Source organism: Podarcis erhardii, assembly GCF_964252035.2.
Source record: "Podarcis erhardii genome assembly, chromosome: 6".
In the NCBI taxonomy this organism is placed as follows: Eukaryota; Metazoa; Chordata; class Lepidosauria; order Squamata; family Lacertidae; genus Podarcis; species Podarcis erhardii.
Genome location: NC_138510.1, coordinates 48,483,216 through 48,498,611, shown reverse-complemented (window position 1 = coordinate 48,498,611; position 15,396 = coordinate 48,483,216). Strand labels below are relative to the sequence as shown.

Here is a 15,396-nt window from a genome sequence, read left to right as displayed (position 1 = left end):
CAACACAGAAAAGGGTGTTGTATTGTAGATCATGAGAGCTGCATTACAAGAGTCTCATAGAGTGAGAATGATGGAAAACAAATATATTTTGATACTTCTAAAAAGTTCTGAAGGCCCAGCAGCCTAATTAGAGTAGAAGGATCCTGAGCAGATGCAAGACAGAGGAACCCATTTTACCTTTTCCTTCGCAGCTTAGTCTCCTTCTTCAACCGTTCTATATCTTGCTTGGCCCACTGGATGACTTCTGAGGCCTCAGCTTGCACAGAGGAGACAGGGCTATTTGAAGCTCCCAACCCAGGAGATGAAGATAAGCTCAGGGAATAAGGAAGCCTAGAGGAAACTCGTGATAGACCACGACGCAGTGATTCATTCATAGCTTCGCTCTCCAAGAGCTTTGTCCTACAAAGAAGACAAGAGATAGCAGTCACCTCATAGTGTCCATTATATACTGAAGTGCTGACATGAAGACAGAGACAGATTCCTATGGGAACTGTGGGGAGGAGAGTATCTGCTAGCCCAGAATCACATGGATATAAGTCCATCTGATGCCCTCATTGACATGCAATTGAGTAAGGGACTCAAAAAGGCCATAAGGGAGGATGCTCAGCTCTTAACTCTTGACAGCACACAGCTTCATTAACAGGAATGAGCAGGACCCAAAAGGCAGTATAATGTTTAATCTCTTGACTCAGAAGAAAAGAAAATCTGAGGGGGGAAACACTTGGGGGAGTGGGGGGGGGGAACCTGAGAAACTTGCTAGTTAAGATAATTCTTGATGTGAGGGGGGGAAAGAAGACGGAGTGCTGGGGGACACACACTCCTTCCTCATGATGTCTACAAAGCAGTTATCTCAGATAAAGGGAAGGGGCCATTGCTCTGCGGTAGAACACATGCTTTGCAATGAAGAAGACCCGAAATTCAACTCTTGGCATCTCCAGTAAAAAAGAGAAGCCCAAGTGCAAGGTGCTGGGAAAATCATGGAGTGACACTGTCAACTGGAGCCATTTGTACTTATCAAATGCAAATTTTGATATCCTAAATTCTGTTAGTCAGAACATCAGAAAATCAAGGAAGTCATGCTACTAATATGATTCTTTGACATTCTGAAGCAGAATATTCCACTACCATATTACTTGCATCTGCTTCTATTCCCCCAGCAACATGCTTGGCTATCTGCATCCCTGTATCACTCCTATCGCATGCCTGGCCAGCAGGGGGCTCATGCTGCTGCATGCTTGTGTACTTGTGGCAGCTTCAGCTGTTTGTTCCTGCATCTGTGGCATACTGCTGCAAGTTAATGTGCATGTGGGACCTGCAACTGCTGCTCTCAACTTTATTGCCTTTGTGTGGCTGTGAAAGCCACCACTGCAGACAAAGAGGTTATTTAAGGCACCTTTGTTTACAATGCCCACACCTTGGGAGGGCACAAGTGAATTTATAAGTACCACAAGTCTCTTATATCAAAGGGTTGTTTCTTTTTTTATTATTATTAAAGATTTCTTAGTTTACAAAAATACGTGCATTGTCTCTTTTTTTAAGTTGTGTTTTTTACAGATCAGTTTCATTTGTTGTGAGACATTAGTGTTGCATGCAGTATTAGGTTGGGAAGAAAAGAGGGGGAAAGAGGAGGAGAGGGGGTGGTGAGTGGGGTGAGGTGGGCAATGCTTCTATTCTTCTCCTTAGTGTGTGTGGGGGGTTTTGTGTCAGCATCACTTGTATGGGTTCTCTTATTATTCGCAAAGGGTTGTTTCTGATCCTAAAGTGCTCATAATTTGAAGATTACAGTACACAAAGGGCAAGAAGCCACAGGGGTGAAAATACTGGCTTATAGCTACTTTAATAGTCACCAGTTTAGAAGTTAGATATTTTTCTCTTTCAAGAAGGTATGGCCACTTGCAAAAAGAATAAAAGTGGGTGGGGGGAATCCAGAGGACCACTCCATCTTACCTGAGCTCCTCTATTTCCCGGATGTAGTTCTGAATCAGAGCACCAATAGCCTCGTTGCCATCACCTGGGAGAACAATGACGCAAAGACACAGAAATTAAATTCCAAACAATAATGGAGAAAGCTAGGCAAGAGCAAGCAAGATCCCAAAGAAATCAGAGAAGCCCAATTCCTATGGAAAACAAAAGCAGCCAGGCTAAGCATGCTTCACTGAACATATGACTAACATCATGCACAGTTTGGTCCTTCATAAAACCAACCCTGAAATCTGTAAACACAATTTTTCTCTTGTGACTTTAAGGAATATATAGTGCCATTTGTATGCTGTCTAATGAAATGGTCTAGAGACCCCAACCAGGTGCCCCTCTCAGCCTCACCTGCCTTGGCAAGAATCAAGTTGGCTTCTTGGCTCATCAAGTGTGTGACACGGACGTTGATGGCATCAATAGCTTCTTGCATGGCTTTCACACGCATACGCAAAGTGGTGTTCTCCTTCTGCAGCATGGCATTCTCCTGGAACAGGTCACTGTAGCCTTCAGAGCCATCCTCTCCAATGACACGCTTACCCTTTGGAGACAGAAATGAATGAAAACACCAGTAGGAAGGGCTGAAGAGCACATGGACTGGGGTGGAAGACAGTCGCCCTATGCACATCCCAATTAAGGGGCATAATCATCACAGTATACTTCAGTCATCTCAAGCCTTCTGCCTGTAATGGCAGTCTTGCACATACAGGAAGGCTCTGAAGTTGGGGTACTTTTCAAGTATTTTATAATCCACCTTCCTGCAGAAATAGTTCAGTGACTGCCATGTTTTTCCAAACCAGCTCTTAAAGAGTTGCATAAAAGATTTATATTTATGTTTATATGCCAGTCTTTGATCATTGGGGCTTCTCACAGTAGAGTATTGCATTTTAAAAGACAGTAAAATCTATCACATGAACTTTTAAAAAAGAGATTAAAAGACCACCAATAAAAGTGCACCACAAGCAACAGCTTGTGGCAAAATCATGCAATGGTGGACTTTGGGTTCTCAAATTTCAGCGGTGCACTATATACTGGGTTTGCTCTCTACAAAGTAGGTTGCTATCATCCCTATTTTGAAGATGGAGAAACTAAAGAGACCTGCCAATGTTCATCTATAGCAAATCATCTGTCGAGTTAGAACTTTTCAAATAAAAAAGGGAGTAGGCCAAATATGGCATTCAGATATTTTCTCCAGGGGAATTTAACTGGGTGTGCAACATTCCTAAAGAGAGGGGGAGAGAGGAAACACCACTAGGGACAAGGGACTTCAAGTGCTGAAGTTGTGCCACTCAGTGCAAAATGCTCCTGACATCTCCTTACCGCCTTGTACTCCATGAGCTCCATCTGAAGGCGAGCAATTTCAGCTCGCAGGGCACTGATCTGCTGGCTCGTCTTATCTTGGTTCACCACCACTTTGTTCTTGATGTTGCGAGCTCTGTTGGCATACTTAAGGGTATTCAGGGTCTCCATAAAATCCCGATCAGAAGGGCTCACGCAGGCAATCATTATGGTTTGGCTATGAAGGTGGGAGAACAAATAAGGTCAAGCACAGGAGGGCTGCTAGTCTCCCTGCCACATCAGCTACCTCCCAGGGAGAGTAGCAGTGCAGAGGTAAAGCCATTTCCAATGCTGGCAGCCTGGCAGTTCAAACCAACCAGCTGCAGAGGCTCCAATTTGCTGAATGGTGAATCAGAGTTCAGACAAGAGTTCTGAACAACCTTGCCCCCGCCCCCTGCCTTGGGCAAATTACCAAATAGTTTGCCAAACAGAAAGCAGGAGTTCCCAAATTCAAAAGGCCATGATAAGACAGACAAAGAACATGAAGGAAATTGGGGGGGGGGGGGAGAAGGACAGCTGTAAAAGGAAACAGACTAGAAAAGAGGGGGAAAGAAGAGATTACAGTGATCCCATGTTAGGAGGTACAGTTGCCAGAATTCTGGATCAAAAACAGCTTAGGCATATTATGTAAGCATCTATTCTGCAAAAGCCAATAATCACATTTGGAACCCAGGAAGAAATGAGGCCCGGGATGTGTTTTAAAATACGTTCCTTGGCACATCTGCTGTGGCCTTGCCTTGGGACCTCTCATTAAGGGCTCCCATGGCCAGGCAGCATTAATTATAACACACAATCCAGACAGCCTCCTCACCTGCAACCCCCAATGCCAGTAACCCTGCAAAAGCTACAAACAACTGTTCTGGTGCCTCTTTCCATTACCTGTTGCCACCAAGGGAATCTTGGAGGAGCCGAGTCAGCTTTGAATCTCGGTAGGGCACATGCAAAGCTCTCTTGCTCTGGTCCCCAAGGGCGCTGATGACGTTTCCCAGTGCTAGCTATCAAGAAAAAGGACAAGTCGGCGAATAAGAGATGGACACTTCCCCTTGTGCCTTTATTCTGGCACCATACATTCCTCATAGAAAAGTCAATGCAGTGTCAAGCAGCTATTCCCTTTTTGAGGTCACAAATAAGCCCCCCACCCCCACTTACTGGGCTGAAGCTTATACTGGTAAACACCATGACGTTTCCATTACAGGGATGAACCATATAAACCACATAAACTTTGTTGCTATATCACCATGACTGAACCTTAGTCTACAGAATCTGGCTTTCACAGAAGCATCCATCCAACCCTAGAGAATCTCAACTCATTTTTAAAAAGATACAAGCACCTATATTATACCTGTTTTATACATGCTTGCAAATGTCACTATCACTTTCAGACTATACTATAGTTCCATTTCCACAATTCCCTGTCTCTTAAATTTTCAGTGGCTTCAGGGGCAGAGCCTTGCCCACCAGAAACAACATAGATTTCATTGCGTATCCCAGGGGTCGGCAACCTAAGGCCCAAGGGCCACAAGTGGCCCATGGGGGTCGTTTAACTGGCCCACAAGCCTCCCCTGAACTGAGTCGCCCACTCAGCGAGTCCCCACGCACTGTGCTAAACCAGCGCAACATGGCGCAGGGACTCACTTCCGCAGCACCAGAAATCGCATCTGAACAGACGCAGATGCTGGAAATTGTGGGCACGCGTGCTCCAGCCCACAGAAGGATCTCCACCGGAGTGAACAGGCCCAGGCGAGGTAAACCTTGCCGCCCCCTGGTATATCCCATTCCATGAAGCCTGCATGCTACAACAAAGAGCTCTTATATGCCTAGACCAAGCCATGGCTTGTGCAAACTCCAAAACAGTAACAAAGGTGCTGGACAATACTTGGTTTGCCAGGCAAAATATTACAAGACCTGGCACTTGTTGTCGTATCTATCCTGACCCATTTGTATGATAAAGGCCATACCAAACCACAGTTGATGGAGATCCCTTCCTTGGCTCTCTCGCCAGTTGCACCAGTCCGCTTCAACCTCTCTGAGCCAGCCAGGTCAACAAAGTGGAATTTGGCTGTTCGCGTCTCATATTCACTAGAAGGCTGGGATCCCTCCAGGAGACTGTTGGAGTCTCCATTCACCTGCAATCGGAACATACCCCAGAATCATTTCCTGAGGGGTAATGGATTCTGCAACTGCTCCACCCCTGTCCTCCCCTTCTCATGTCCTTACCAAGTGTACAGGGGAGCAGACGCGCATTTGGCAAAGGTAGATGGTGAAGATGGCATGGGAGCGGGAGCTCTGGACATTCATCTGGGTGCTGGCTGTGGTTCGAGAGAGAGCTCCCTGCTTCAGGCACTGAATCAGCTGCAGGGACAGAAGAGATTAGGGATGGTGGTTACGCTTTCTACCAAGATGCAACACATGCACACACAAAAGCAAACTGAATCATTTTTCAACCTTGCTTGAACAGGCGTACAGCTTCCTGCTGGACGCTATTTCATCATTAGCTCTTGCGAAAGTCAGCCCCCTACAGGACTATAACAATCAGGATCCAGCTAGATCTGACATGCGTGTGTCTCTTTCTCCTGACAGGAAGAGTGACGAGGAGGCCAGGTTGGTAGGGTTGTTCAACTCTGTCTCCTCTGGATTTTTCTCAGCTCAAAATCGCACACACTCATAGCTCCAAATACAATTTAGTACTTTGTTGAGGAGGTGTTAATTATTACCATTGGATCACTTTTATAAACTAAATTATACCGGGACATAAAACCTGGCTAGATAAGATTTGCAAATTTATCTGAACTTCCAAGATTTCTTGGAATGACTGGATTTCTTTGATAAAGTAATGACTTTAATGCCTGTTTCTAATGCTTCTAGTTGCTTCTTGTTTCACTGTCAATATGTAAATGACAGAGATAGTGAGATACTGATTTTGTCTGTTTCTTCTTATAAATATGCAAGAACATACAAAGGAACATACACAACAAGGTAAATATTTTTGCATAAATAATATGTCTGACACACAAACCCCTCCACTGCTTAGGGTCACAGCCACCTCAGGCATTTCAAGCACATGAACCCCAGCTCTGTGGAGGGTAAACTACAATTCCCATTATTATCTGGGGGAATTCTTCAAATGTATTTTAAGTGTATGGTGTGGGTGCAATCCATGTGCGCATGCACACACACACACACACACACACACACCTCCTATTGAAGATTATACTTCAGGCAAATGTCCACAGATGCTTATCCCATAATAAATTTGTCTGTCTTAGTTGTTTATAATTGAAAGGAAATCCAGTCAATATTATATAAAATTAAGCTTGTCCAACAAATGCACTAGCAGTTTAAAGCATACGCCAAAGAAGACACCTAAGAACAGGGATCTGGGATTACCTATTAAATTAAACGACAACACTTGTCAGATTCAGATGATAGCACAAGAAAGCTTCGTATGTAACATACTGAACTGAGTCAAACCCTTGGGTCCCTCTAGCTCAGTACTGACTGGCAGAAGATCTTCGGGATTTTAGACAGGGGTCTCTCCCAGCCCTACCCAGAGATGTCAGGGATCTTCTGAATGCAGGATGCTGTACCACTCAGCAACAGACCCTCTTCCCAAAGGGGTGGGGAGATGCAGAAAGGGCAGTTTGAACAGAAATGTCTTTACACCCCTTTCAGGGGTCTTTATTATAGACACCTGTACTGCTTCCATGAACTAATAGAAAGATAACCGTTTTCTTAAAGGTCTGGAATGAAATACAAATGTGATCATGCCACACTCTTCTTAAAGACTTTCAACTACCAAAATGAGGCATTTTTCAATACTGCAGAAATTGCCTTGGTGAGTTTTAAGGTATTGTGGCAGGACAGTAGTTTCACTGTACATGAAGACCAAGCGCCGAAAGGGAAAATAGAAGGAGAGTGCCAATGTTTCAGCTTCTTTGTAATTAAGACACTCTCTTATCTAAACTCTGAAACAATTGCCTAAGAGCTCTGGCAATATATGAACTGTGCATCTGAATCAAATGAAGGCCATGATATCTAGAAACTCAAGGCGAATTATGGGAAGAGATATTAATTTCTCACTGTAAGAAATAATTAAATGTTCAATTGAATTATAATGGTTAGAGTTCTGAAATGGGCTTTTTTGTCCTATTTGCATAAGCAAATTATTTCCTATATTTTTAGCCTGCTTTTCAGACAAATTATTGTATCTGAAAACGACATGCATCAATTAAAAAAAGAAAGTGACACACAGAAAAAGCCTGCCCATCAGGTTTGCAAACTGAAAAAAGGCACATACAAGAACTCAGTGAAGGAAAAAATTATGAGAGGGGCACATTCTATATGGGTTGCTAGATGGTGTATATTCCTTAGTCTTTGGGGAGGTAGAAATATTGTTCGTGCTTGGGGCTCCTGCTGGAAAAATTGTGGCTCAAGAGGAGCATTCTTACCCATGTGGTTGAATTGGCTCAAAATTAAATATTTCTGGTATAGGATATTAAATATAATGACTTTAATTACTAGTTATGTACTGCCCTTCAAGGCCAAAGGAATTCTGACTTGGAATATTAAAATTTCATATTCAAGAAAAGCATTGTCATATCTATTGATGGTTGCTAGGTTATGCATTGCAAATGTCTGGAAACATACAGAAATTCCCAGTGATTAAATGTGGTTTAAAAAGATACCAGACCCTAGCCGTTATGGAGACAGTGACGAGTATCTTTCAAACGAGAAAAGTGAGGATTCATGCAGATAAATTCACTAGAGTAATGGCAGCTGTTCATTGCCTTCCAGAAGAATCGCACTCACGAATAGATATTTGCAAATATGGATTGTGAATTATTTGATGCGTTTTATATTGTGAATGAATTTTATACGGTATCTGCAGGTTGTGTGTGATGGTGTGAGCTTCGTCTTAACATTCGGGAACTATATTATTTACTATAGAAAGATCTATGCCACCATGCCACCATGAAGTATAAATTCCCAGAGTGGGAACTTCTGTGAAATAAAACCCTTTCCTGGCTGCTATTGTCTTGCAGGTGGGAAGGGGTGGCTCTATCATCCTTGCTGGTGGAAAAGAAGTTTTACGCATTACATAAAATAATAATCGTAACTGGGGAAATAGATGCAGGACCTGCATATAAATTCTAGCAGCTCTCAGACCCTGCAAAGGAACAAAGAGATTATCTACTATCCAGGATCACTGTGATAAACAAATATTAGTGAAACTCGTAATGCTCCCAACCATATTCTATATTCCAATATATAGGATATTCTATATTCCAACATATAGAATAGCAGCTAGAAGAAAGGGATCATCATTTCCACCAAGGGGGAGAAATGTGGAAAAACCACCAGAAAGTTTAAGGAGGATATTCCGCATTATTAAAAGCAAAATGCATAAGAATTAGAGAGCTGACTCATGGCTGAAAAGTGGGTTATGTTATGGACTCCACCCAAATAAAGCACGCAAACAACTGAGTTCTGCCATGCCGGCTGGTAGCATCTGCAGTGAGATCAGGATACAATTAAGCAGCAGCCTGAAACACAGCTAAGGAATTCTCATCTCATAAAGTTTCCATGAGAAAACAGCCATGGCTTATTCTCGCAGCACATACTCAAGATCACTTACAGCTTAGAACTCTTTAACCACCTCATAAGATTTGCACCACATGCACACCCACTGCAACACACCCACTCACTTACATTAGACGCATAATGATAGCTGAAGTGGAGACTGCCATCTTAAGCCCTCTCCAGGCATTCAAAAAACTCACAAGGGCATAAACAGTTGAGCGCCAGTAGGGCTGCACACACCAAGGTCTCTGCTGGCTCCACCCAACCTGCCCCCAATGTCCCTGTTCCTGTTGGTTCCATCCAATGGGCTGAACATACTTAGAATCCCACAATCAGGAATACCTAAAGAGGACTTTCATTGAACATGGAATCAAGACATTGTAGCTACTAATTAACATGAAACACAAAGCTGAGGTCTAATGTATGAGGAGTTGGTCACGTACCTCGTCCTGCGAGCCAATGAGACGTGATGTAACACCTGTGGTGTAGATCCCACCACTGGTATCTTCATGGATTTTGATGTTTGACTTCCGGTGGCGGCAATCAGGGTCTCGTGAGCTATCAAAGAGGTCCAGGATCTCTTCGTTATACAGCTGAACAAAGACATGGGTGGGGAGTGGAATTGATACTAGGTTCATTGATTCATGAAGGGCTCCACAGGTACAAAATAATAGAAATGGGTATTTGGACTTGCAGTGTGCCTTGAAGATCAAGGCAGAGCTTGACATTTAGCTAAGGATTGGCCCTGTTGATTACAGAATGAGAGGTTGGTTCTGTAATCAACAGCAAATCTGCAGTTCTCTTCTAACAGGAATTCAAATCACAACAATTTTACAGGGAACAGGGCCAGTAACAGGAAGAAAAACTGGAAGAACTGGAGATTCATAATCGTCTGGAGCAATAAATGTAAAAGCTGCATGGAATTCTTCACTCCTCTCACCACTGACAAGCCTACCAGAGAGATGAAATCTTAAGTTGGCTGAGGCTGCTGCATCCCCAGACAGAACAAAGCAAGCAGATCTGCATCATTATTGCAATCTGTTGACTGATGCATGAATCAGCTGCATTTCCTCTATGAAAATGTTTAAGCATTGTCAAGGTCAAGCGACGTCTTTAATGGGCCTTCTGTGCATGATAGCATAGTGGTGGTATAAAAGGAAGCAAGTGCCAAGTTCCGCCCCTGAGTGAAGAAGCATCATGCCCCCTCATTTTCAAATGCAAATTCTAATTTAATCTCCTTCACTTACTCTTGGATGTACAGGCATGCCCCATGCTGTAATTTGTATGTTAACCCAGATCCACCACCGATGATCCAATTGTGCCCCCACACCACACTTACTGCTGCAGAAATTAAAGAAGCCCACTTCATTCAGTAGCCTCAGGCATACCTGTATGTGAACTTATGCCCTCCTTCTCACACCCCCATCTCCCTACAGACACCAAGGCACCTACCTCCAAGAACTGTGCACTGACTTTAAACTCGGGTACTGGCACACCCTGTTCCTGCGCTGCCCGCTTGCGCTCCTCGATGCCAGAGAATAGGTGGGTAATGGCCCGTGGAATTATGCCATTCTCATCTTCGGAAATGTTCACGTCAAAGCCGGTTCCCATGGTGTACGTCTTACCTGCACCTGTCTAAAAGTAAATGGAAGAGATGCTTTATGAGAGCCCAGCTTCACTGGTGAAAAAATGTAAACACCAACAACTGGAAAACACTGGCCTGTGAGTGCTCCAACTGGAGAAAAGCCTTTACCAAAGGTGTCATGGGCTTTGAAGATGCTCAAACTCAGGACAAAAGGGGGAAACATGCTAAGAGGAAGGTACACTTGGCAAACCCTCTCTATGATCAAGTCCTGCCCAGAAAACTATGTCCCCACTGTGGAAGGATGTGTGGATCCAGAATTGGCCTCCACACTCACTTACAGACTCACTATTAAAACCGTGTTTAATCTTACTTGGCTACAAGTGATCGCCAAAGAAGAAGAAGAAGATTCCCTGGGACTCTTCACTACCCAACTCTGCTGCTCCTTAAACCCACCACACAGAGGGAGGTACCTGAGCAAGGCACTCTTCTTACACCTAATTAGTACATTTCAAATTCTCTTCTACCCTTTCCCAAGGGGGTGGTGAAAGCCAGTGTGGTGCAATGGCTAGGGCAATGGGCTGCGACGTGGGAAACCTAGCTCCAGATCCTCACATAGCTAGGAAACACACTGGGTGGCCTTGAGCAAGCCAATGTTTCCCAGGCTCACCCACCTCATAGGGTTCTTGGGAAGCTAAAGTGCCACTCCTGAGGTGGTGTCTCTTGGAAGAAGGGTGCAAACCAACAAAGGCTCAGCCAATGATTGTTGGGGGGAGGGAGAGAAACAACAGTGGGATAAACACAACAACAATGCGATATGAAATGTATATGAGATATGATATGGAAGAAAAGGAAATGATCCAATAGAAAAAATGATATAAAAGAATATAATGTCCAGGCTAAAATATACTATATATTATAGTGTTGGACTAAGACCTGGGACACTGGGGTTCTGGTCCCCACTTGACCACGAAGCTAACTAGGTGACTTTAGGGCAGTCACTGTCTCTCTGCCTAACCTACCTCACAGGGTTGTTGTGAGGATACAATAGGTGGGGAGAACCATGTACAACACCTTGAGCTCCTTGGAGGAAAGGTGGGATATATAAGCGCACAAAATAAATTAAGAAGGACAAAGAAAGAAAGAAAGAAAGAAAGAAAGAAAGAGGCTTCGACAGCAGGACATTTCATTTTCAATCTTGTATGGCTAAAGTCCTGCCAGTTGAAATTGTGCAAATTAAATGCACAAAAGGTGGAGAGTTTAAAACTCTTTCTGCATCAGGTTTCCCCAGTGCAGAGTTTTTAAGGTCTTTGGCTTGTTTGGAAGGGGAGTGGGGTAAAGCTTTCTCAGAAAGGTAGGGAAGCTCTGCAAGTGCAGTTCAAGAACACACATCTTTGCATGTATGTGCCATCTCTGGAACGTAACCCCCCCACAATGTATGACCGTACTGTACTTCTTCATATAGTGCATAGTTTAACTATGCAAATTGCTCCCAGAAGCGGTAGTAATGTCCGTCAACTTGGAAAATAAGGATATCAATGGCTACTAGTCATGATGGCTATTTTTTTATCTGCCTCTGAACGCCAGTCGCTAGGAATCACAAGTTGGGCAGCACTATTGCACTCAGGTCCTGCTTGTGGTTTTCCCACAGGCATCTGGTTGGCCACTGTGGAAGCTGAATCAAATGGGCCACTGACCTGATCCAGCAGACTCTTCTTACCTTCTCAAGGTTGGCATAATTCTGATGCAAATGGTAGCCTGAACCACTGCACTAATGAATTGGGTGTGTCCACCAGCTACCAGCTAGCTTTTTGTCATCATCAGCATTGACTCCAGGTATTGCTTGGGCAAGATACCTTCAGTGTGGCAACCCCATGTGTGGGCCCTCCTCCTCCTCCTCCCCGCTGTCACCACTGCTCATTTGTTGACCATCTCCCATTGGGCTCAATCTGCTCAGCTTCCCAGAGGGATCAAGCAACACAAACACAGTATGGTTATCTATTTCCTCACTCATTACACAAGACAAAACCTCTGAGGCTGACATCTTCAAGTGATCTCCACATTTTTTTAAAAAAACAACACAATTTTGTGAAGCAGCCCTTTGTTTGGTTATCAATGGGTCTCTGAAAGGTGATAGAAGGCACTCACTGTATGTGAATGCACCAACCTTACAGAATTAAGGTCAATTTTAAAAATTGCAGTCAGAAGATCTATTTTGCTGCTATTAATATTCATGCCTCTGGAGAAAACCTCTGTTCCAGCTGTTCAGATGCAGCATATGTCACTCTTAATAAATATCTATGACCAAGACAGCCTTCAACAGCTAAATACTGGAGAAACTTGCGGGGTTACTGGCAAAAAAATCTTGGGAAAGCCTCAGTGTGGTTACTCAAGTCATACCAATACATTGGGTTGTATTTAATTTAGCACTCTGGTTTCTCTTCAGATCATATAAATCTTTTGCCTTTTTCAATGTAGCACTAAAGAGATTTTCCCATCAGTGCAAGCATTTCTGCTTGTGCAATGGAACAGGCTCTTCTTCTCCTGCATGTTGTTCTAATGGATCTCCCCACCCCAGCAGCAGATTTGGGGAGAGAACAGAGTAACGTGCGGGAAAATCCCATTGTACCAGCTTCCACTAACCCACTGGCTTGTTCTGCTTCTCTAAGCAAGTGTCTGAAGTGGGTTTCACCTTTTCTGAAGGTTTAAGAAATTAGTTTATAATGCAAAGTATCAACCCTTCCCCAAAAAACATTTCCCCACTACCACCTCCCCTCAAGCCACCACCATCTTTGAAGCAATTATTTCACAAACATAAAAACGTGGTTCCATCTTTGGGCAATTTGGCCTCAGGAAGCACCTGTAGGGTTTTGAAGAGGTTTAGATGTGCACCCACCAAATTCTAGAGTACAGTATGAAGGCACGTGATGCAGCAACTTTGCTGGTCTGTGCTTGGATGGCAGGCTACCTGGGAACCCCACCTTGAGTTTGATGTTGAAAGGAAGAAAAGATCTAAGTGCACAGAGGCTTAGTAACCACCATACAGTAAAAGCACATGGTTCCCTTCAAAGAATCATGGGAACTGTAGTTTACCCCCAGGGAGCTACCACTCCCAGTACCCTTAACAAACTTCAGCTCCCAGAATTCTTTGGGTGGAAGCTTGTTTGGTGTATACACAGCCATAATCTGACCCCCAGAATAAATTCAGCTTTTCCCTTAACTATCAGCAATGCAGACAACAGTCATGACTGGACTAATACATGTGTGATCCATTCATGGCAAGCACTGCACATGGAAATACAACCTCGCTTTCCCCCAGGTATCTGCTGTGTCCTCTTCCCACAGCCCCATTGTCACCACTGTCTCCAGCACTCCACAGATGCACTCCCATAAAATAGTCATTTTCAAAAAAAGAAGAGCAGGAAAGTAGCTTCGGGAGCCTGTCAAAGTTCTGTTTCCTAATAACAACCACCAAAAAAGTCAACCAATCACTAATAGTGGTTGTTTCCTATTTTCCCCCTCTTTCAGACAAAGACTGTTCCATGCTAAATTAAGATGATAAACCTGAAAAGGCAACAAATACCCTGAACAGCTCCTGGCAGAGGCTATGAAGACGGTAAAGGAGCCACCTACCTGGCCATATGCCAACACAGTCGCATTGTACCCCTCGAAGCAGCCCTCGATGAGTTTGCTCACACAGGTTGTGTAGATTTGTTCCTGCCACGTATCCAGGTCGAAGACAAAGTCGTAGGTAAAGGCTTTGTCCTTTCCCAGGAGCACCTGGGGTTCGCCAGGTGTCACTGATGTGCAGATGTGGCATCCTTCTATCTTCTCCTTTGGCATCTGAGGACGGATCCTGGAGAGAAAATGGAGGGGGAGGAGTGAGGACAAGTTCCCTTTATTTCGCAAGCCAGGGATGGGGAACACTTATCAGCCGAAAGTCTGATAAACAATGGTTGTTGACACCTGAGATGTATATACTTAGGCCCATCTTCTTTCTTTGATTGGAGGTTGTTTTAAACACTGTGCTTTAATTATTGTCACCCACCTGTCAGGGTGACACTGACAGGTAAATAACAATGATAATGATAATAATAATAATAACAACTCCTTCATGTGCAACCTTCCTGAGGCTGCATATCAGTGTTATGAGTGACAAAACTGGGTGTGGTCAGACACACAACTCTCTTCGTCCAGGCAACAAGAGGTATGCGCATCAACCAATTCTGCAGCTACACTAAAGATTTCATTAGGGAGGGAGATGTCACATCCAGTAGCTATTCCAGGGCACAAACACCACAGAGGATTTGGGGCATTAGCCAAGACACCAAGCTTAATATTGGTTGAATCCAAATAAACAGATTCTCATGGTGCATCCCTGGTGTACAAATTCTGAAATATATCATATTTGTAGTTTAATCTGCATGCTGCCTTTCCATAGTTAAAACCATGCTCAAGGTGGCTTACAACGTGAAATGATTTACATGATTACAAACAAAAGTAGTCATAAACAATAAGGAAAACATATGAAAAAGTACACAACCATAATTGAACAATTTCAGGATAAATCATTATAAGATCTAAAAATAGAGAATGTATTGACTAATTTCTGTGCAAAACAAAACAAACTTCAAATCAGTTAACAAAGTGCCATATATAAGCGTGACACTATGTTAGTAATTTGGACTAGCCAATTTGCTAATTTTTTTAAAAAACCAAAACAGAGTCCTGTGGAACCTGAAAGACTTATCAGCTTTCAGAGGCTACTAGAGACATGAAACGTTAATCTCAGTTGACATGTTATATATAGCTGCACACGAGTGTATACACAGAAGAGGTGCATGCAGAAAGGAGGATTTTTTAACAGAAGGGCTAAAGGCCTTGAAATGCAGGAGGTGCATCTGTTACACTTCTATGCAAAGATC

General features: G+C 43.5%; 1 protein-coding gene across 5 annotated transcripts in view; it reads right to left on the bottom strand.

Moving 5' to 3' along the window:
* KIF21B (kinesin family member 21B) overlaps positions 1–15,396 on the bottom strand; it is a 67,842-nt gene that overhangs the window by 28,705 nt on the left and 23,741 nt on the right. For all 5 annotated transcript variants that reach the window (XR_014157686.1, XR_014157687.1, XR_014157688.1 and 2 more), the window contains exons 2-11: positions 14,105–14,327; positions 10,342–10,524; positions 9,333–9,482; positions 5,527–5,661; positions 5,268–5,435; positions 4,189–4,304; positions 3,292–3,487; positions 2,323–2,512; positions 1,948–2,011; positions 178–399 (exon numbers count right to left, since the gene is read on the bottom strand). Coding sequence is in view for 2 of the 5 variants with exons in the window: in XM_081866600.1 (XP_081722726.1) it covers positions 178–399; positions 1,948–2,011; positions 2,323–2,512; positions 3,292–3,487; positions 4,189–4,304; positions 5,268–5,435; positions 5,527–5,661; positions 9,333–9,482; positions 10,342–10,524; positions 14,105–14,327 (1,647 nt within the window). In the remaining 3 variants the exon portion in view is untranslated. The remainder of the gene's footprint in view (positions 1–177; positions 400–1,947; positions 2,012–2,322; positions 2,513–3,291; positions 3,488–4,188; positions 4,305–5,267; positions 5,436–5,526; positions 5,662–9,332; positions 9,483–10,341; positions 10,525–14,104; positions 14,328–15,396) is intronic.